This window comes from Lampetra fluviatilis, chromosome 47 (assembly GCF_964198595.1).
Source record: "Lampetra fluviatilis chromosome 47, kcLamFluv1.1, whole genome shotgun sequence".
Taxonomy (NCBI): domain Eukaryota; kingdom Metazoa; phylum Chordata; class Hyperoartia; order Petromyzontiformes; family Petromyzontidae; genus Lampetra; species Lampetra fluviatilis.
In genome coordinates, this window is record NC_136321.1 from 7,824,342 (window position 1) to 7,845,233 (window position 20,892).

Genomic DNA, 20,892 nt, shown 5'->3' on the forward strand with positions numbered 1-20,892 from the left:
TGGGGGGTCTGACTTTTTGTGACGCCGTGTGACGAGAAAGGGGGGGTCAAAAATCATCCAAAATCGCGTGACGTCATTTATGGACGGCCCCTTATAAAACTGGCCCACGTTGCACATCGGTGGGGACGGCCTCCCCAGATCGTGGGTCGGGGGGGGGGGTTAATTGACCATACTTCACCATGCTGGTCAGGGGGGGGGCGGGTTGAAGGCATAACAAGGTGTCTTGGCGGTTTGTCTCCGCTGTTTGCAGTGCGGGCCAAACCCAATAACTTCGCGCTCAACGCATCTCTGATTAAGTCACCGCAACGTGACGTCGTCAGCCGCTGTCGACACTCGGGCCGGCGCGGTGACGTCACGCGCGACAGACAGCGGACTCCCTTTTGTCCCCCCGAGGTGACGTCATCCACGCGTTTGTGAAGGAGGCGTGACATCACCGAGGCCGCCGCCGCCACCACCCGGCGCCGCTCGCCTTGACGTCACCCGCAACATTGTCCGTAACGATGAAACAAACATTCGTGTGACGTAATCGTTCACCCGGAGATGACGTAGAAGCCAAGTGACGTCACCGCTTCGTTGCCGACAGCTGTCATCGCGCGCGTTGACGTCATCTCCGCCGGCGGGACCGTCCAATCACGGCAGCGGGCCGCGGCTGGAGCCGGAAGCCGTGCCGACCGGTCACGTGGCGCGTGACGTCACCGCTGCCAGCGAACGCGGAAGAAGGCAATGGCGGCGGGCGGCGGTGGAGGCGGTGGCGGGGCGGGAAGCGGCGGCGCGTCGCTCTTGCGATGGCTGGACGTGCTCGAGAAGGAGTTCGACAAGGCGTTCGTGGACGTGGACCTGCTGCTGGGCGAGGTGGACCCGGACCAGGCGGAGATCACGTACGAGGGCCGCCAGAAGATGACGACGCTGAGCGCTTGCTTCGCTCAGCTGTGCCACAAGGCGCAGTCCGTGTTCCAGCTCAACACCAAGCTCGAGGTGGTTAGCAGTGGCGGCGTTCTCCCCCCCCCCTCTGCTGCTCGTCTCTTCCCCTTCTCCTCTGCAAGCACGGCATAGCGCCCGCGTGGTTACCTACTGCCACGGCACCGCGACAACGCGTGTTGCCGCACTGCTGCATGGCCAACCGTTCTAGGTTGGCTGGGAATGTAATGCGCACTGCCTTGGTGCAAGAGTCAGGGATTAGCCGCTTTCCCCACCACGTCTTCACCCTCTGCCCGACTTCCGTAGGTTGTCATCTTGCAGAGACTAATCGGGGCATGGCTTGTCCTCGAGACAACGCGCTGCGAGACCAGGCTTTCCTGGTCCCGCAAGTGAGACCTTTTAATAGCCCCCTAATCAGACTGGCCATGCCTGGCCCCCCTCTCTGCGACGTGCCTTTTCTATCCCTCCAGAGACGAGACTTTACTATCTGCCTGCTCACGCAGAGACTTAACATTTCGTACCCACCCACCCTTCAAGAAAGTTTCGTTTCCGCGATATCCACGTGGAAGTCAGCTGCCCCTCGCCTTTTTTCGGCAACTTTCCAGTTAATACTTGCATTGTCTTTGGACTGTTCGCCTTTTGGCGATCTCTGGTCTGACACTTGTGAGACAACGTCATAAAGAATGCCGTCCCTGGTGTTTACCAATCCATTTAAAATAAGCGTATATTATCATAGCTTGTTTGCATGTTCACCGCATACACGTGTGGTTAATGCAGACCTGACTCCTTGCAAAATGTGTCTATTTGGTGTTTGAAAATATTAACACCTGTTTTATTGCAGTACAGTATTAAATGAGTTTGCCGGCAGCTTTTGCCACGGGAGTCACTTCGGACTTAACGGGGATCTATGCCATGGTATTTATTTAGTGGAAGTAAATGGCTTCAAATGGGCTTTAAATTCCCGGCAGCGTGATTGCTCTGGCTTGTCTGGTGTGTGTGTTGTCATTGTTACTGTGACCGGCATCGGTCATGGAATAAACTTTGTTGTCCTTTCAGGCTGGGGTTGGAGCACTGTCGCAGTGGTTCATGCATTGTGCCATGAACCCAGCAATATTCGTTTGATTCCCGGTTTCACCTAAGACCAGTGGCTGGTGAACCGTTCCCCTTTTCTAACTCGCACTGACCAATCTGATGAAGTATAGATAGAAGTCACTGTGACCGGAAATGCATCCAACAGTGGATTGTATAAGGTCTGTGTACATGACCTTAAATGCTCCATGCCACTGACCGTTAATAGGACTTCCTTATAGGAATCTGCGTTGTTTTGATACATTTGCGTGCCTGTGTACAGTGGATGTGTAAGGGCTACTCGGCGTTCAGTCATACTGTGTGAACGAAGTTTGTGCAGTGAGGAATTATTTGTTGAATGACTCATTCATTCATTATAGGAAGAAGCAACCCAAAATAAGAGATTATATCTGATAGGTGCATACCCAGACTGCATGTCCCAGGAGATTCGATGTTAGTTTGTAGCTTTGTTAATGAGGAGATTGGAAATTTCTAATGAGTGACATAATTGCCCACTTAATCATGGTCATTATTTCACTCTCTTAATATTATTTAGACATTACTCGCAAACCTTTTCTTGGATTTATCTTTTTTCGATTCGTCAATATCAATCCCTAAAGCATCGGGTTACAGTCCACGATTTTATTGTTCAAATGTTATGCAAATATTGCATTGAGGCTAACAGAGTGAACAAAAATACACGAATGAGATGGGAAAAATGTGTGGCTCTACATCGTTAAAAGTCATAAAATGTGTTACCAAAATGTCTCACGTGGTTATAATTCAAGACTACCACCGTTTCTATTTTCACTACAAGCGTGTATTTAAAATATCTTATTAGGCAACTTAACATGTTTGAGTAACTTGGGCAATGTGGCTGTCCTCCACCTTGGTTGACCCTGACTACCAGCTTACCTATGCTGGAGAACCGTGTGCGCTGAGGAGGTGGCCATTTGGCTATCCATAGGCCGCTTGCGTGCATGAGATAGACTACTACAGTAGTATGTCGAGACATGGGGGTTAGGAGTGGAGTTAGCTTGCAGGCTCTGCGAAGAGGGACCCTAGAGGTTTCCGCCAAAGGGTGGATGCTACTGCTCACTGTCCCTGCGTATATGCTCCCATGCTTGGCTTGATCAAATGTTTGCGCTGCGTCGTTAACGTGGTTCTCGTTTGGCGGCATGCAGGCCCAGCTGATTGGGCTGCGCTCCGAACTGAGCGAGGCAATGGCATCCAAGGTGGTGCTGGATAAGGAGCTGAGGGATCAGCTGCTCCAGCTGCATGCCGTGCAGTTACAGCTACATGCCCATTCGGGGCAGAGCGTCGACTCAAGCAACATCAAGGCCAAGCTGGTGAGGCCTGTCACGGGCACACTAAAGCCATTCAGCGCCATTCTCCCTCCACAAGGTCCACGCACTTGTGCACCCTTGCGTCCCTGCCTGCATCCTGCACCTTGCCTTGTGTCCCTGCCTGCATCCCTGCTTTTACACCATGCATGCACCTTACCTTGCCTGCACCCTGCAGCTCGCACTACGTCCATGCTTGCACCCTGCATTTCACCATGTATCGCTGCCTAAAGCGTGCAACTCAGTCTGCATCCCTGCCTACACACTGCGCCTCAATCTGCATCCCTGCCTGTATGTGTCACCTCTCTCGGCATCCCTTCCTACCCTCCATATCCCTACAGGCACCCTGCAACTTTAACCCTGCAAGTTTTCATCATGAACAGAATTACACAGTCCAATCCAGGTTTTATTGTGTTCCATGTACAGAATGCATTTCCAGTTTGTTGGAGAAATGTGTAAAGATAGTGAAAAAAAACACTAAACAGATAGATGTTATCTTTTAGTTATGTATCTAGGCTGTGTGCCCCAGGCTGTCCAACATTACTTCGGTGAGGCCTCATTATTGAGAAAGGAATATTTAGAGTTACGGTCAGTCACATGACATATTTTATGGTACAGGAGTGATGCTACAGTGATATCACTAGTGTGCTCCAGGTCTTGACTTCAAATGCAGTTTTTTACAGTAACAGTTCTTCAAATTCTTGTCGGCCAGCATAATGCACAGCTTAGGTACGCTGCTACAAGATAAGAGCTGGAGCTTTTTAGGTTGCAACACCCCTCAATCGAGTCTTTTGGATGGTTACATTCTCCTTAACCCTTTCTCGTTCCGATGATGTACGTGTACGTCATAGGTTTTTCTTTTTATTCGGAAGAAAAACTAAAATAAAATAATTGTATCGGTACCGAGGCTCCCTCAAGGCCATGTAAGAGGGTGTGCTGCACGGTTTGGCCCCAGCTATCATAGAGTGCGGTTGTGTCGCTGCGGTTCTCTGCGGTAAGCACAACGTCTTTAAAAACAATGGTGCTATGCCCCTTAATAAAATTAACGCTCAACCACTTGCTCGTTCCGAGATTCAGCAGTGAACGGGACTCGCCCTGCAACTTCAAGTCATCTAGGAACGGGAAAGGGTTAAGAGGTCTGATTCCTGTTGCTCTTCAAATTTTTTCCATCAGTTTATTGTGATTTCTACTACACTTGCCCATCTTACAGAACCAACCAGTGCTTGCGTTTAAACGAATTGCATCATCCATATGTAGCATAATTGTTCTGTGTTGCATGGCATGGTGATGGGGCTTCTATAATGCATGCCCAATACAATGCAGTATCAGCAAGTGCTAAAAGTCAAGTGAAAACTTAACATACAAATGCATCATACCCTGCCCATGGCTTATTAAAGTTGTTAATTACTTAAGCAAGCTCGGGTGCATAGAAGTGTAATAACATTGGAATTAATAATGCGTTCCTCTTTCAAAATGTGCCAAACGTGTTAGTGACAACCACATACCATGTGGGCATGCTTAAGGAGTCATATACTGCATGGATTTGCATGAAAGTTAGTTACAAGGCCAGCCTCTGTTCTCATTTGCAAAAGCTAGTGCCTGGCAAATTCCACTCTAACGTAACCTGTCTGTCCACTTCAAATGTTATTTTCCCTATGGCAAAAATATTCTCGTGAAAAATGTCACACTGACATTCTGTGTTTCCCCCCCCCCTGGCACTTGTAATGGTGATGATATTGATTGAGTTGAAAATGGTGAGGGTGGTGAGTTCTGTGAGGTGTCATCTCTCAATGTGCTTCTCCTAACCTTTCTGACACTGTCTTTTCCTAAAGTCTGTCCCCTCTTTGGAGATGATGGTGAGTTCATTTTCACTCGGAACAACTTTCAGCAGTTTCACTCATTCACAAAAGGGAGTAATTACGCAATAGAAATTATACTAAAACTGTCATATATAAAAGTGAAACAATCGTGACATCCTTATTCTCATCTATTTTCAGAAAAATATCTGTTTTTTTTTCTCAATGAACTTTTTATCTACCACCTAACCTTGCTGATGTTTTCTACTCTGTGCTATAACCCCTCAGCTGCTACACTATATAGACACGCGACCTCCAATATCCTCCTATCGTTGTTTTAGAGGTCGCATGTAGCTTGCTACATATACAACTAACAATAATAAGAACAAGGTGGATAACAGACATGGGATAATGGCTAACTGTGGTCCCTACCATTTCACAGTGCAATGTCAGTACCTCTGAGCATCATTATTTGTCAATAACATAGATGCGGTGGAGGGAGGGGTGGCATCAGCTGGTCTTCCCCCCCTTAAACCACCCCACCAATCACAGGCGCTGCCTTTTCTAAGGGCACCCTCATTTGCTAGCCGTGTCTTTTTTTCCCCATGACATTCGCGACCTCCGACTGACCTTTTGCAGGGCACCCACTTCCTGACATCTCTCAACATTCTTGAACTCCTGCACGTGAAGAGCGATAGCCCGTGCTCGGAGTTGGTCATTTGGTAAATTAGTAAATGGCTGTTGGATTCACCAAAAGTCATTATCATGCCCTTTATTTACCCCGATATTGCCTCTGAGTCTCGAGTCTTTTTCATGAGGATCCTGCATTGCGATGTTTGGCTTATTCCACTAATGAGTGGTCGGCATGTGGCCGAAAACCGGAGCACCCGAAGAAAGCCCGCGCGTACAAGGATAACACTCATCGTTCTGCATGCTGCTTCACAAATCCATCGCTGCTTGGCCGATTGGTAGCCCAAGCCTACAGCGTCTTCTATAGCCAGGATATCTCCCATCCAATGACTAATTACACTGTAACAAATTTTTTTGGGTAGTAAGTGTTATTTCCTAATTGCTTATGCCTCAAAAGTACAGAAAATTACTATTATTCCCCACAAACTTTGCTTTTGTGACCAGGACAGTGAAATTTTTAAATTTAACTATTTTCAATGAGAAAACGGGCGAATTTGTGTATTTTCGTTCACATAAAGTCAGAAAAAAACAACATGAATCAAATTGGTCATGTATTTATACTGAAGTAATACAAAAATTACTACAAAAGATTTAGACACCAAGGCGCACTACCACAAGTGGGACTGACCACAACGGTCCGAGTTCTCTGTGGGGAGGAACAACGTCAAGTGGGAGCCACTGGTGGACCCCCGGAAGGTGATGATGCCACCACTGCACATCAAATTGGGCCTTATGAAACAATTTGTCAGAGCTGTAGATAAGGAGTCGGTAGCCTTCAAGTACCTTAAAGACTTCTTCCCTTATCTGTCTGAGGCAAAGGTCAAAGCTGGTGTCTTTGTCGGACCACAGATAAAGAAGATCCTGGAGTGCAATGAATTCCCCAAGAAGCTCACTAATAAGGAGAAAGCGGCTTGGAACAGCTTTGTCGCAGTGGTTCGTGGCTTCCTGGGCAATCACAAGGTCAAACTATGTGGAGCTGTTTACACTATGAGATCTCTTTTACCAGTGGCAAAATATAATGGTAGGTTTTTACCCTGTTAACTGGTACAAAACTGACACCTTTATTCAAGGCATCATGTTTGCAATGACCACAACACAAGTAGTCAATAAAGCAAACAAAAAGAAGCAACTCTGATAAGGATAATAATATGCACTGTCCTTGAAGTTGATTGGCCCACACCCGAGACGGCTTTCTTTAGAGCCTAGTCCCCATTGGTGTAGGGCCAGATGACACCAGAAGGCGTACAACTCAAAAACAGTGCAATATCAGAGTACCTCGATACTCTGATATTGCACTGTTTTTGAGTTGTACGCCTTCTGGTGTCATCTGGCCCTACACCAATGGGGACTAGGCTCTAAAGAAAGCCGTCTCGGGTGTGGGCCAATCAACTTCAAGGACAGTGCATATTATTATCCTTATCAGAGTTGCTTCTTTTTGTTTGCTTTATTGACTACTTGTGTTGTGGTCATTGCAAACATGATGCCTTGAATAAAGGTGTCAGTTTTGTACCAGTTAACAGGGTAAAAACCTACCATTATGTGGAGCTGGTTGATACTGATGAAGAACTATGGCACAATAGGCTGTAGGATGTCCCTCAAAGTCCATATCTTTGATGCTCATCTTGATAAATTCAAGGAGAACATGGGAGCGTACTCGGAGGAGCAAGGCGAGCGCTTCCACCAGGATGTACTGGACTTTCAACACCGCTGCCAAGGACAGTATAACGAGAACATGATGGGAGACTACATTTGGGGGCTGATTCCTGAAAGTGATTTACTGTATAATCGTAAATCTCAAAAAACTACTCACTTCTTAATTCTTTCTAGTAATTTTTTGTATTACTTTAGTATAAATACATGTACATTTTTATTCATATGTTGTTTTTTCTGACGTTATGTGAACGAAAAGACACAAATTCGCCCGTTTTCTCATTGAAAATATGTAAATTTCAAAATATCACTGTCCTGGTCACAAAAGCAAAATTTGTAGGAATAATAGCCATTTTCTATACTTTTTAGGCGTAAGCATTAACGAAATAATACTTACTACCTAGGAACAAAAATTGTCTTGCATAGCATTATGCTTAACCCTGCTTAGTGTTAAAGGTTTAAAAATAGATCGGGTGGATTCAGTGTGCTTTAGTCATGAAGTAGTGTGTCCCCAATCTGCATTTTAAGTTATTCCTATGCCCTTGCTTCCTGCTGCAGATCTTTTGTGCATGTTTAGATATAAAAACAACGTTATGCTGTGTGTGCATTTGCTTGTGCACAACAAACGTGTAAGTGTGCAATACATTTGCATAGATGTCGAGTGTGGGAGTTTTGCTGACATGCCCCTAGGACAAGCTGTAAAGCAGGATGCATCTTTGTTGTCTCCCACTAAGATTCAACTTTGGCATACATGCTGTGTGGAAGCCGAGGCAAAACATTACAGTTTCACCAATTCTTGCTCCATGCCGTAAAACGCACCATTGTTGAACTCCTAATGCTTGCGCCCTCACTCCCGCACACAGCTCCACGGTTCAATTTTACTTCAATATTTGAATTATCTTGTTGACTATAAAGAAAATGACCACCTGATACTGTATATATCTTTTTTTATGAGTTTATATGCACCACTGCCAACATAGTCCCGTATTATATTTTCCTTATTATTTTGAGTGGGTGAAGCGCTTAGTCCAGAAATCTCGGGGGTAATGAACGTATCACCCGTCAGCCAAATATCGCCTTCAACTTAATTTCATACAGCCCACCGCCACGTGGACACCCACCACTTAGAAATGTATTGGAAAGGATATTTAATCAATACTGTAATCATCTTGGCTGCTCTAATCGGGCACGACAGGGGAATATTTTCTACCTGGCAACACTGTGCTTCTAATTTTAGCAAGCTCAGTCATCTGCAAAGGTGAGCACTCATTGTTTTTTTTGTTGAGTAACGCGGAGGTGTGTTAATGTGTGGCCCACCGGAGGTTAATTGAAAGTCATATTCTGTCCGTAGTAACTCTAAAAGGTTCCTCACCCCCTGCCCTAAACCCAAGGCCCTGTACTCGCTAATTATTCACGCCCTACTCTTCACCGTTATGTGCATGTATGTTGAATTTTTCTAGCACCGTACGTAGTTAACCATTTAACATGTAGGCTTTTGCGACCAATATCATCCATAATAGAGGTTTTTTTGGGTGAGATTGCGTAAATATATAAATGTGTCATTAAAACCCTCCACCACCCGACACAGCCAATTAGTAACGGTTGTCACGTAAACAGAACGTGCCAATTCGTCACGAGTACAGCACACCGGTGTGTTGGAGAGCCAAGCCACAACATTTGCAATTTTTGGACAGCCAAGCCACAACATTTGCAGTCTTTGGACAGCCAAGCTTGGCTCTCCAACACACCGATGTGCTGTACTAGTGACGAATTGGCATGTTCTGTTTACGTGACAACCCTTACTAGTTGGCTTTGTCGGGTGGTGGCGGGTTTTAACGACACATTTATATATTTACGCGATCTAACCCAAAAAACCTATTATGGTAGCTAACCATGCTAAACGCGACTTTTGTGAACGTGCACTGTCCTGCTAACCGCCGCTCTATCCGATTTCCCCCCCCCCACCTCCACCGTGCCCACCAGGAGAAGGAGTTGGAGAGCAACAAGCGTGCGGGCATGAAGGACGCAGTGTGGGAGAGCGAGGCGGTGCTGCTGCGGCGAGAGAATGACGATCTACGGCGCCACCTGTCAGTATTGCAGGGCGAGGTCTACGGCGCTCGCCTCGCCGCCAAGTACCTGGACAAGGAGCTGGCCGGCCGGTAGGAGCTTGGCTTCTTGTCCGTGGTCTCCAGAATTAAGTGGAAGAACTAACTTCATGATAATGATGAGCACCCCGGGATTGGCTGTGTGATGCGGCATAGCGGAGAGAGAATTGGAAGCTCGAGAGAGAAGAGAGAGCGTGTTACTTTTTGTCTTGTTCTGTTTAGCCAGAAGTTGCATTTTGCATGTCGTCAGCTGGTTGCATATTTTGAGCTCCGTGTAGTTTTTTTAATGTACCTCCTGTGAGCCCTGCTGAGGCTTTAACTTATTCATTCTGCCTTGTGAGAGGCGCCTAAACTCCACGCTGTGGATGTTCTCATATTAGTTAATCAAATGACACCTCGAGGTGGCACAGGAGTCGTTGTACAGGCACCTACACTTCTATGCACGTGGCGACTGTGCACGTGTTCTTTTTTGCCTGAATATTGGAAGAAAAAAAACGTGCTAATATCTCCATTGTCACCAATGAGGCAAATTGCCAAGGTGAAGTATGTCAGCTGTTTGTCGAAGAACTTGCGCACATTAATGTATGCAGGTGTTCATTATCATAATACGTCAGTAAATACATGTGCTTACGCATATGTGTGTATTAATGTATGTGTGTGTATTAATGCCTGTATGTCTGTAAATATGCACGACGCATGCATTTTTATGCTGTATTGTGTGTTAGTGCATTCGTGCACATTGATGTATGCATGCGTCAGTGTACATACCCGTGTCAAGTGATGCTTGTGTGTGCTCATTCGTACGTGTGTGTGTATATATGTGGTGCAGCGTGCAACAGATTCAGCTCATGGGTCAGAATCTGAAGGGTTCGGCTCATGACAAGCTGTGGAATCAGCTGGAGGCGGAGATCCATCTGCACCGTCACAAGACGGTCATAAGGGCCTGCCGTGGTCGTGCCAACCCCAAGCACATGCTACCCCAGCCGGCCGGACACGTGGGTTTGCACTGCTCGCACACCCGCGCACACCCTGGCAGCATGTTGTGCTCATATGAACTGTGTGTGTATCTTCTTGGTTCTTTCGGTAAAGTCACGTAGAAGGGAAATAATAAATAATACAAATAAAACATCATAAAAAAATTCTCACGACGTTTCGGCCACAACACAAGCAGCCGTCCTCAGGTGAAAAACAGGTCTGTCGGAAGACAGCGTCTGAATGTGTGTATGTCTAGATTTGAAGTTTTTGTGACTGCAAGGATTTATAATATTTGTTTTTTGCGGTAAAGTCACGTGACTTTACCGAAAAAACCAAAGAGTATGTGTGTGTGTGTGTGTATGTATTTTGAACTTCTTTCGCATTGTACGTAGCCAACCGTGTTAATTGGAGGTGTGTGTGTGCGAGGGAGCGGGAGTGCAACGGTTAACGTTGCTGCGCTACGATTAACGCTCACGGCCAACACCAGTGATGATTATCGGAACTGGTCCTGGGCCTTCCTTATGCTCGGCTCAGCCTCAAATGAGTACCTTGTGTGGTGTGCAAACATCGACATTGGGGAGACAGAGGCGGCCATGTGTGGTGTTGGCCACCCACCGCCTCGTGTACCGTTCCGGCCTTCATAGGTGCTCGCTAACAGCACTTGCCCCAAAATTCTGTTAAGGCTACACTACACAGGGGATCTTTGTCATTGACGCAGTACCAGGAAGCGATTCATTTAAATTCTATGTTTCTCATTTTTGATGTAGCGTGTGTTTTGTTTCATATCATTTGGCTATGTTTGCATACAATTTTCATGTGTAAATAATTCTTACACCCACAATTTTTAAGCTCGTATCAGTTTAATCAGTGAATCGTTACATGCTTTGTGGAACCACATTACAGGTTGACCTCTATAATATTATATTAATGTTCTATGCTTAAAAACAGCATGTGGAACATTGGTGCATTGGCTGGCTCATTGCTATACGTTTTTGATGTCTTGGGTTTTATACCTTGTAATGCATTTCACCAGTACAAATTGGTATCCAAACTTGGAATGGAGTCTTCATCTCGGTCAACTCAGCCTAAACTATTACTGGAGCTGTGTTTAATGCCAGCACTGGGCAAACAAGGGTGGCTAGTCGTGGTGCTGACCCTACCACCCACTCATGTGCCATGATAAGTTGAACATTTGCTGACCCAGTAGTCGTACTTCCTGTTCATGATACTATGCTACTGAATTGGGGATCATAGTCTTTTGTTCCACAACAGTAGCATAATTGTGGCAGAGGCATGCTTGCAACACAAGAATGCTTACATGCTGCTTAAAGGAAGCCACAACCAAAATAAAACATAGCTGCAACTTTGTAAGCTAACAAACAGATAAGGGTCTGTTTCAACCAAATTTACATTAAATTCATTTAGAGTTAGGTCAATCAGCCTCTGGGCCCGCTGTACCAATGCATTCCAGCAGCATTTGTCTTAAGCAGCCATACCCAGTGCTGCTTTAAACTTTCTCAGTGCTTGCCAACAAATTATACTGGTTTGCCTGATTTTATGGCCAACAGCATTCCATAGAAATGGTAGAGCCAATTTAAATCAGTATAGCAGCAAGAGCAACGATGTTTGCCATTTTAGTTATGGAAAATAATATAATTACTGACACGTTTTTTTCCATTATGTATAGATAGGCAAAAAATACTTTGTGTCCAAATACTTTCATACAAACGTACCTGTATATGTAAGCTGTGCATCGCAGGCCCTTCAACACGAGTCGACATCTTCATTCATAAAAGACTTTTAAGTCATGACCCCACAACCTTCTATCGCAAGGAGAGCCTCATTATCCCGATTGCTTTGCTACTTCATGATGCCGGTGCGTGTGGTTGTAGCTTTGTCACTCTCTGCAGGATGTTGACCACACCAATGCACCAGGTACTAATTTTAGTTTGAATTGATCTAGGGGAGGCTTATTCCAGGTGCAGATACCAATTCTGACCTGTGATGTGCATGGCAAGTAATCAAAGCTAGAGTCCAGCGCAAAGATACATGTTAGGGTCATATGACAGTACGCCATCCTGTAGCTGTGAGCCGGAATTTGAGAACTGAATCAACAGTATTCTTTTATTTGCAGAAGCATAGTTCAAAATCTCTGTCGACATGAATCAATATCGTAATAAAACACCACCCAAAAAACAAATAGTCTTTGTAGATAGACTGTGCTGCAATCTTCGACATGCATTTAAAGCTCCGTTAATGAGATAAAAATGCTTCAAATTACTTCCAGGATCAATACTGTGATGCTGGAGTGAAATTACAGCAGCAATGCCACGGTAAATGCACAAGCGACAATGCAAATACAATTTGGATTTTTCTAGCGTCTAAATGCATCTCACGACGCTTTACAGACACACTTGCCGTAGTTTGTAGATGGAGGTAGTCAGTGATAAGTAGAGCAAAAAAGGAAAATATTGAGCCTGGACTTGAACAGCAGAGATGGCTGTGGGAACGGTGTGCCACAATGTGAGGCCAACAGAGTAGAATTAAGTGACCTCCCACTGACATTCTGTAATGTCCCTAAAGCATGCCTGAAAGATACTTTATAGTATATTTTGTTCCTTTAATTAAGCTTGGACATATAGCTTAGATACTCGTCTCCAAGATGAGGTGTATTATTGTGGCTGGGTTTGTCTTTAAGGAAGGCGAGCGCTTACAGCAGAATCAAGCATTTTGTTGAAGGACACTAGTCAAGAGGTATGCAAACTTTTTCGAGTGCAGGCCACATTTGTAATCTCCTAGCTCCCCGCAGGCCATCAAGATCTCACATGTGACATCACGTTTGCCTGTTTGCGGCGAAGTGAACATTCACATTTCCCCGACGCTCGCGTGCCTGTCAAAACAACGCTGTAGGTTTGCAGAGCCCCCCCTGCCATTGTCAGCAGCACACTCGCGGGCAGGGAGATTGGCGCACGCCTGAATGTCGCGCCGTGATCGTGTGTGCTTCTGCCCTGCAGGAGCCGGAGACGCTGAGGAAGCAGCAGGGTGTTGGGCAGGTGAGGAAGGTGCTGCTCGTCAAGGCTGACGACGAGGGTCTGGGCATCTCCATCACCGTGAGTTATGCAGCAGCAGCAGCAGAACCACTTTGAACTAAGAGATTTTCCGTTCTATGCCAGAGAAATTGCCTGGCGGTCAGAGTTTCGGGCATTAACAGGAAACCATAAGAAGCTTAATGTAATTTAGTCTGCCTCGTCTAAGCCCTGGGAATATAATTTGAACCCTAAAAATCCTAAATGTGGCTTCGTTTGGCTCTGTGAGCTTTTGGTGTTAACTTTGTAGCTTAATATTAATAAATAATTGACGTTGCCTTATTTTGCCTTTTTGTGAGCAGTTGTGTTACTTTGGGCATACATACATATATAGGAGGTTGCTGAACGTGTCCACTCTGTCTTTAATATCTAAAATATATCAACCAAAAGCAACAATTTAATAGTAATATGAATCAGATTTTTTCGAGATACTCAAAACTCGGTCACTTCATTGGGTTCTTCCCACTGGGTGCACGAATTGTCGCAGAGCAGTAATTGCAGAGGTCGTGTCAGCTTGTGGAGATGCTCGCTAACAGCACCTGCCCCAACAACAGTCTTTTAAAGCCTACATTGTGTGGGGGGGGGGGGCATCTTTGTCTCGAATGAAGGGCGGCAAGGAACATGGCGTACCCATTATCGTCTCCGAGATCCACCCGGGGCTGCCGGCCGAGCGCTGCGGTGGCCTCTACGTTGGCGACGCCATTCTCGCCGTCAACGGCATCAACCTCCGCGACACCAAGCACCACGAGGCGGTCGGCATCCTCTCCCAGCAGGTGGGGACCTGCCAGTGGGACGGACGTGTGTGTGCGCGCGCTTGTGTGCACGTATTTGCGTGTGATGGGGTGCTCGCTAACAGCACTTGCCCCAATATTCTGTTAAGGCTATACGAGGGATCTTTGTCTTTGGTGGGGAGTGGTAGTGTAGCGGTTCGCGTGCCGCGCTACGAATTCCGGCTCACGGCCAACACCAGTGGCGATTCTATGAACCAGTCTTGGGCTTCCTCTAGGTTGGCTCAGCCTTAAATGATTACCTGGTAAGGATGTGTAAAAATTGCCACTAGGGAGACACAGGGTGTGGTGCTGGCCACCCACTCCCTCGTTTGCCGTACCGGCCTTCATTGGTGGTTGACTAACAGCACTTTCCCCAGCAGTCTGTTGAAGGCTATATGGGAGATCTTTGTCTTTGGGGAAACAAAGGTGGCCATGGGTAGTCCAAGTGACACCACATCCTCGCTTGCCATTTGTAGGTGCTCGCTAATGGCACTTGCCCCAATGGTCTATGAAGGCTATCCAGGGGATCTTTGTATTTGTGTTTGAGCCTATAACTGCGTTCATGCACTGTGGCCCCAGTGACCTTCAAAGGCCTTGGCCCAAAATTAACACCTGGAATGTTAACAAATCAACACGCATCTATCGGTTTCATCCTGATAGCAATTCATCGACATTTTAATTCATTAGCCTATGGGCTTCCTGGACAACTATTTTACTGGCAGCGTTTAATTATTCTGGCAAACTGTGGCAATGGTTCAACTTTCTGAGTCTCGTCAGGGTTTATACTGCTCTGCCCTCTAACATCAAGCAACCCAACAGCATTTCATATATATTCTTGGTTCTTTCGGTAAAGTCACGTAGAAGGGAAATAATAAAATAAAATAAATATAAAACAATAAAAATTCTACGTGACTTTATCGAAAGAACCAAAAATATGAATCCCTGTTGTCACGAAAGCTTTAAATCAAAGCATTTCATATGTTCATAAGGTTACTCCTGAAGCCGTCCAGTGGCTCTCACCACCTTTGACAGATGCTCCAGCTCTTCACTCTTTGCCTCCCCCACCTCTCTGACCACTCGCATGCCGAGCACAGGTGGGAGAGATCGAGTTTGAGGTGGTGTTCGTGGCGCCGGACGTGGACTCGGACGATGAAAACGCGGAGTACGAGGATGAAACAGGGCGGCGCTATCGCCTCTACCTTGAGGACCTGGAGGAGCACAGCGTGGCCTCTAGCAAGACGGCCACGAGTGCTGGCTCCAAGTCGCCTACGCCCGGTAAGGAGCCACCGCCACCCACCGCCTACACCAGCACGGAGTGCGGCCAGATTGAGCGCCGTCAGTGGCGAAATGTTAACTACCTGGCCTGGTGTGCAGGAGGTCGTGGGTTCGATCCCGACCCTGATGCCTGCTGTATGTTTAGAGTTTGCGTGTCTCTCTCCCTGTCGTCGCGTGGAATCTTTTCCGAGTCCTCAGGTTTTTTTCCCTCCAAATTTAGAAAGATGCGTTTAGAGTATTTAACTACTATAAATGCCCACGTGATAAGCCACTTCCTTGAGCTATCATTTTTGGTCAGGTCGCTTCTGAAAAAGAGCTCGGTGGGCCTTAACCTGGTAAAATAAAAAGAGTTTTTCGTACATTTTTATGGTGTTGAAGGTTTTCGTGGCTCGATGAATGAGAAATCTTCTTAGAAGCTACTCTTTCAAGATATCCTTGGCGAGTACTTCTCCTTTTTGCTTCCCGACGTTTTGCCTCCCACTTTAGAGCCATCTTCAGGCAGTCTGCCGTAGCCTCCGAATAACACCGAATGTGCCACCGCAAGCACTTATCTCATGGCCATGCTGTCAGTAGCTGAGTACCTTGATTCTGCCATTGAATTTTATCCAATTAAATTGTCGGTGTTGTCTTGAAACGAAGTATCCATTCAGATTCCTCACAGAGCAAGACATCTATTTGTGCTTGAGAGCATTCGAGAGAAGTGCACACCACAGAGCTACCACTGAGATCCCTTTAAGTGACCTCTTGTCCACAGGGATTAGCGCTCTTCTGCTCCTACTCACTCAGCCACAGAGAATAATGTTTGTTATATTTGCTCCTGGATTTGTGGGTGAACGCTATCACTCCTTGACCCCACACTCCCAGCTTCACCCAATCCCCACCTACGTTTACTCAGTCCGCCTGCAGGCTGAGTTGGTGGCAAAGTCAATCTGCAGCGGTTGTCCTTTGCATAAACTTGTCCCGGTTAATTAATGTATAATTTACACCAATGACTTTGAGTTACAAACAAATGACCAGCACTGCCTCACACTCTCTTGAGTGAGGATCCAGTTTTACTTATTTGACTGAAAGTAAACATTTCATGTTTTTATTCACTTTCTTCCTGAAAGACTCAAGGTGGTGGTGGTTGTTGTTTTTGTGGCAGATGTAACAGCGGTGGCCACCTCGGACGGTTTGAGCCTCAACAATGGAGACCTGAGCGACGGCTCTGCCTCGAACGGAACCCTGTCCAGCGCCTCGGCTCTTGAGGAAACAGCGACGGCTACCACCGGCACGCAGGAACCCACCGGACCCACCCCTCCCACCTCCCCATGAGTCCTCCTCTTCCGGGTCACCCTGGCCCGCCGTTCCCCCCGGTGGTTGGGATGTTCCCTGCGTTTTATTCTGGCCGTATTCCCCTACCACGTGGAATTCGGATGGTCTCCTCGTACCGCACACATCCCCGACATGAGCCACGTTCGCTGTTGTCTGCCAAATGCCTAATTCTTGGCCCGCACATCCATCCCAAAACACAACCCACATTTGCACCGAAGCTCCAGGTCTCTACGGATGCTGCGGAATGGCCACGTGATGTGAGTGTCCAAATCGTGCTATGGAATTGACCGAAAGTCAATCGACTTTAGCATTGGCTTGGCTGTTGCCTTCAATCACGTCTTCGTTTCACTGGTAGAATGACCCATTCAGGGGGGGGGGGGGGATATGATTTCCAATTCTCGATATCACACAATACACAACCTTCTGGAGTCCACATGTGGTTCCACTATGTTTCCTGCTTTGTAAAGCAGCGATTGATTGGTATTTAATGCGGTATGATTTGAGCATTGCATTGTTTATCCAGCCTGGCATTTCAATCAGCGAGTCAACCCGAGGAAACATCGGATATACCCTCACACTTCATAGCTTAGCAGTATCAGCATGGTGTAAAAGTGCAGCTTACAGCATTTAGACTTATTTTATTGTTGGCGGGGGGAGGGGGGGCTTTTGTTTGTTAACCATTTACAGCCAGTGCATATATTTAAATTCATAGTACACATTTTCCTACCAAAAGAAACCTGACATTCTCCACATCATCTTTATCACACACATTTGCTCAGTTGTATCTTTGAGTGTGCTACCCTTCGAATATAATCTATATATATATTTACACGGTGGATCAAACTACATGCTGTCATTCATGGTAGACTTAGAGAGCTCTGACAGGATGCTCTACAAAGGGTTCTGAAACCTTTGCTAGCCATTGTATAAATGTCATCCGTTAACTTGTACAACAAAAGTGCTGTGTTACACAGTTGTGAGGTTACAGTAGATTAAAACGAGAGATCACTTAAATCATCATTGAGACAGCTGAAGCCCACTGGCATTTTCTCTGTACATTTGTACTCATACTATGTGCTTAGGTATACGAAGTGATGACATTGTAAGTTACTTTGCAGTCTATATTTATTCTTGTCCTCTGTAGGCACGACCACAGGAGTTGACTCTGCAGGCACGCGCTGCATACATATTTGACCTCTTCGGCTCTGAGCTTGGCAATGATTGGCCGAGGCGGTCACGTGACTCACACATGTGACACCGAGCCATGTAATTGGCACACGGCCACGCATCTTAAAACACGTACAATAAGTTTGGCTGCATTACCAATATACAGCCTGTGCGTGTGGTTTCCTTTTTAGATAAATGTATACATTTTTAGATTTTCCTTGAAGGTTACTTTAAAATATGAATTACTACCATGATTGATTCTGCAGTCATGGTGCATATGTAAAGATTAGTGATGTTTTAAGGTTAAGTGTCCTCGGTCACTTGTGAGATTATTGTCAACGCTTGAAATATTAATGTAGAAGCTTTAATCAACCAAACACTCGGCACAAAGCCCAGTGAATCTGCTTTCTTAAATCTGGGAAAAGCCTAATCCTTTGGAAATGTGAAGCGTTTGGAGCGACAACCCTAAGCCTAATCTTTTCCTCAAATATTCCAACAGAGCTATTCCAACTTATTTTGAATTTGTCATAACGACGGTCCACAGGAATTCATAAACTGCTCACAACATTCACATTTGTGAAATATATTTTAATCTTTCAAACACTTAATTTTACTGTATTTATTTGCTTTCGTTACAATTCATGGAGACGAGAAAACTCGATAAGAACATTAAACTTATCCAACAATATTGCATTCCATTGCACATGAATAACGGAGTTGCTTTTTAAAGGCAATGTTGGAAGATGGGTCTAATATCACGATTTGCAGGGGTAACAATCTCGGACTTCGAACTTAAAAGCTGTTAACAGGTATGTCTGTTACAAGCCTTGGAGGGAGCTTGGAGAAGAGTAGGTTGTTCACTTTCGGCCGTGGGCAGTTGGGACATCACCTTTGGGTGAGTCCAGGGAAATTTGAACAGGGCCGTACTGAGGCACCATTGATGCCGTCCATCTGTGCATATTGAATTCCTTCCCTTTACTATCCTGATGGATTATTTTCAGGGCCGTCCATGCACACATGAAGGGCATCTCATCGAGAGGGATGCTAGTTCTTGTCAGTGGCTTTGGAAACGAAGTTGTTGGGCTCACTCAATTTTTTTCCTCTTCGTTTGGTCTGAGTACTTTAATAACCGATTTAGGCTTTATTTATTTACTATTTTTACTGTTTTAGCTTTATTTTCTCTGTTTAGTTCCAGAAAAATGTGGAAAAATGTAAAATAAAAAATGGAAACAGCCTAAAACATCGGTGGCATGAAGCAACACTTTTTATATAATCTTAACGGTTTTTGAAACATTAACATTTTGATTGTCATTGTGTATGCGTTTGGTATGTACATCCGTGCATGACCATGTGGTGTGGGGGAGTCCTTTTTTTAATGTTACTGGAAAGGAAGCAATGGTTGAGGGTCATTGGGGTACCCAAAAGGGTTGGGTAGAAATGTTTTGCACCAAGATTTTCGAGTCTTACGACTTACAAAATATTATCTCTAATCTAAAACAGACGTCCAATGAAGAGTGTGAATACTTGATGTGCCCAGTTTTACATGGTCTTCACAGCATCTATTCAATGTTACAAACAACGTTTTGTACGTACTGTACTGTGCCGTGAATGTTAGTGACTGGTGTGAGAGTACTTCTGTATAAATTATAATCCGATAGCTTTGTGTAATTAAACAAATTAAAATTGTAAATGTTGCTATGCTTGCTGACCTACCAAACTAATTTGTGTGTTATTACATGTGTACGTACTTTTGCTTTGTTTTGGTAACAATGTCTGTCAAAAATTTATAATATGGTAAGCGTTAATCATGGTATTTTATACCGGAGTGTTCTGTACAAGTATGATTGTGGAGGAGCAGTTTCATATAACCGTCTTGGACATTTAGCCTTATTCTAATCAAACCAACTAATAGCACTACGTATTGTTTCATGATGCTCTAAAAATTTGTAATAATAGGCTTCTTATAAATATTACAGAAGCTCAAAATGTATATCCGAGACCATGCCACTTTAACCAAAGGCCATGCCATCTACACAGTCTTACAAATATGCGTTGTTGCAAAACATTATGCTCTGTCCAAAGTGCTCATGTAATGGGTTTTAATTTGTCAAAGGTCCTGATGCTATAGACAACTTGGATGCAGGTAACACAGTCACTTGGGAGGACCAATGTGTGATATGATGAAAGTGACGAGACAGCTGAGGAAGCCAAGAGACAATCTAATAATTTTTCCGTATTTAAATGTTTTCTGTCTCGGTTTTGGTCATGTAATGAGAGAAATATCACCTTTTGGAAAGTATTTCCCACTGCTTATCGGTGGTATGTTTTCCACATTTATCAACGTTCTCAATTCAAACATGAATTACATTGATACATTGAATGGAATCATGTTGATTGGTGAATAGGGTGAGGTGCATTGTGGTTGGAGGCTTTTGAGGACTTTTATTAGTGCTGCCCTGCAGTGTCGGATTTGTGTGTATGTTGAACTTCTTCGACATCGTATGTAGCCAAACGTGCTAATCGGGGGGTGCGAATTAGCTCTTCATAGTTCATGTTGGGTTTAAATTGTAGCTTTCCAAACTCTAGTCTTGCTTCACCCCAGCCCATGCAATAATTGGTTATAATGTGTGCAAAAGGTTAACGACTTGATTAGCAACACAATTGGAAATATTGGTGAACTTGGTTTTTCTATTTTTAATGCAACCTTTTGGAATTTTAATAACACCAGATACACC

At 45.2% G+C, this 20,892-nt stretch overlaps 1 protein-coding gene across 2 annotated transcripts; it reads left to right on the top strand.

Annotated features, from left to right (window-relative positions):
- Window positions 1-696: 696 nt before the first annotated feature.
- GOPC (golgi associated PDZ and coiled-coil motif containing) lies at window positions 697-19,387 on the top strand. 2 transcript variants are annotated; one of them, XM_078877335.1, is made up of 9 exons: window positions 697-975; window positions 3,171-3,335; window positions 5,162-5,185; window positions 9,449-9,624; window positions 10,400-10,565; window positions 13,560-13,655; window positions 14,240-14,404; window positions 15,496-15,676; window positions 16,821-19,387. In XM_078877335.1, exons 1-9 carry the CDS (start codon window positions 724-726, stop codon window positions 16,988-16,990), a joined length of 1,395 nt encoding a protein of 464 aa, XP_078733461.1. In that variant the 5' UTR covers window positions 697-723; the 3' UTR covers window positions 16,991-19,387. The 2 variants fall into 2 exon arrangements, with proteins under 2 accessions (XP_078733461.1, XP_078733463.1); XM_078877337.1 differs by lacking the exon at window positions 5,162-5,185.
- Window positions 19,388-20,892: the final 1,505 nt, after the last annotated feature.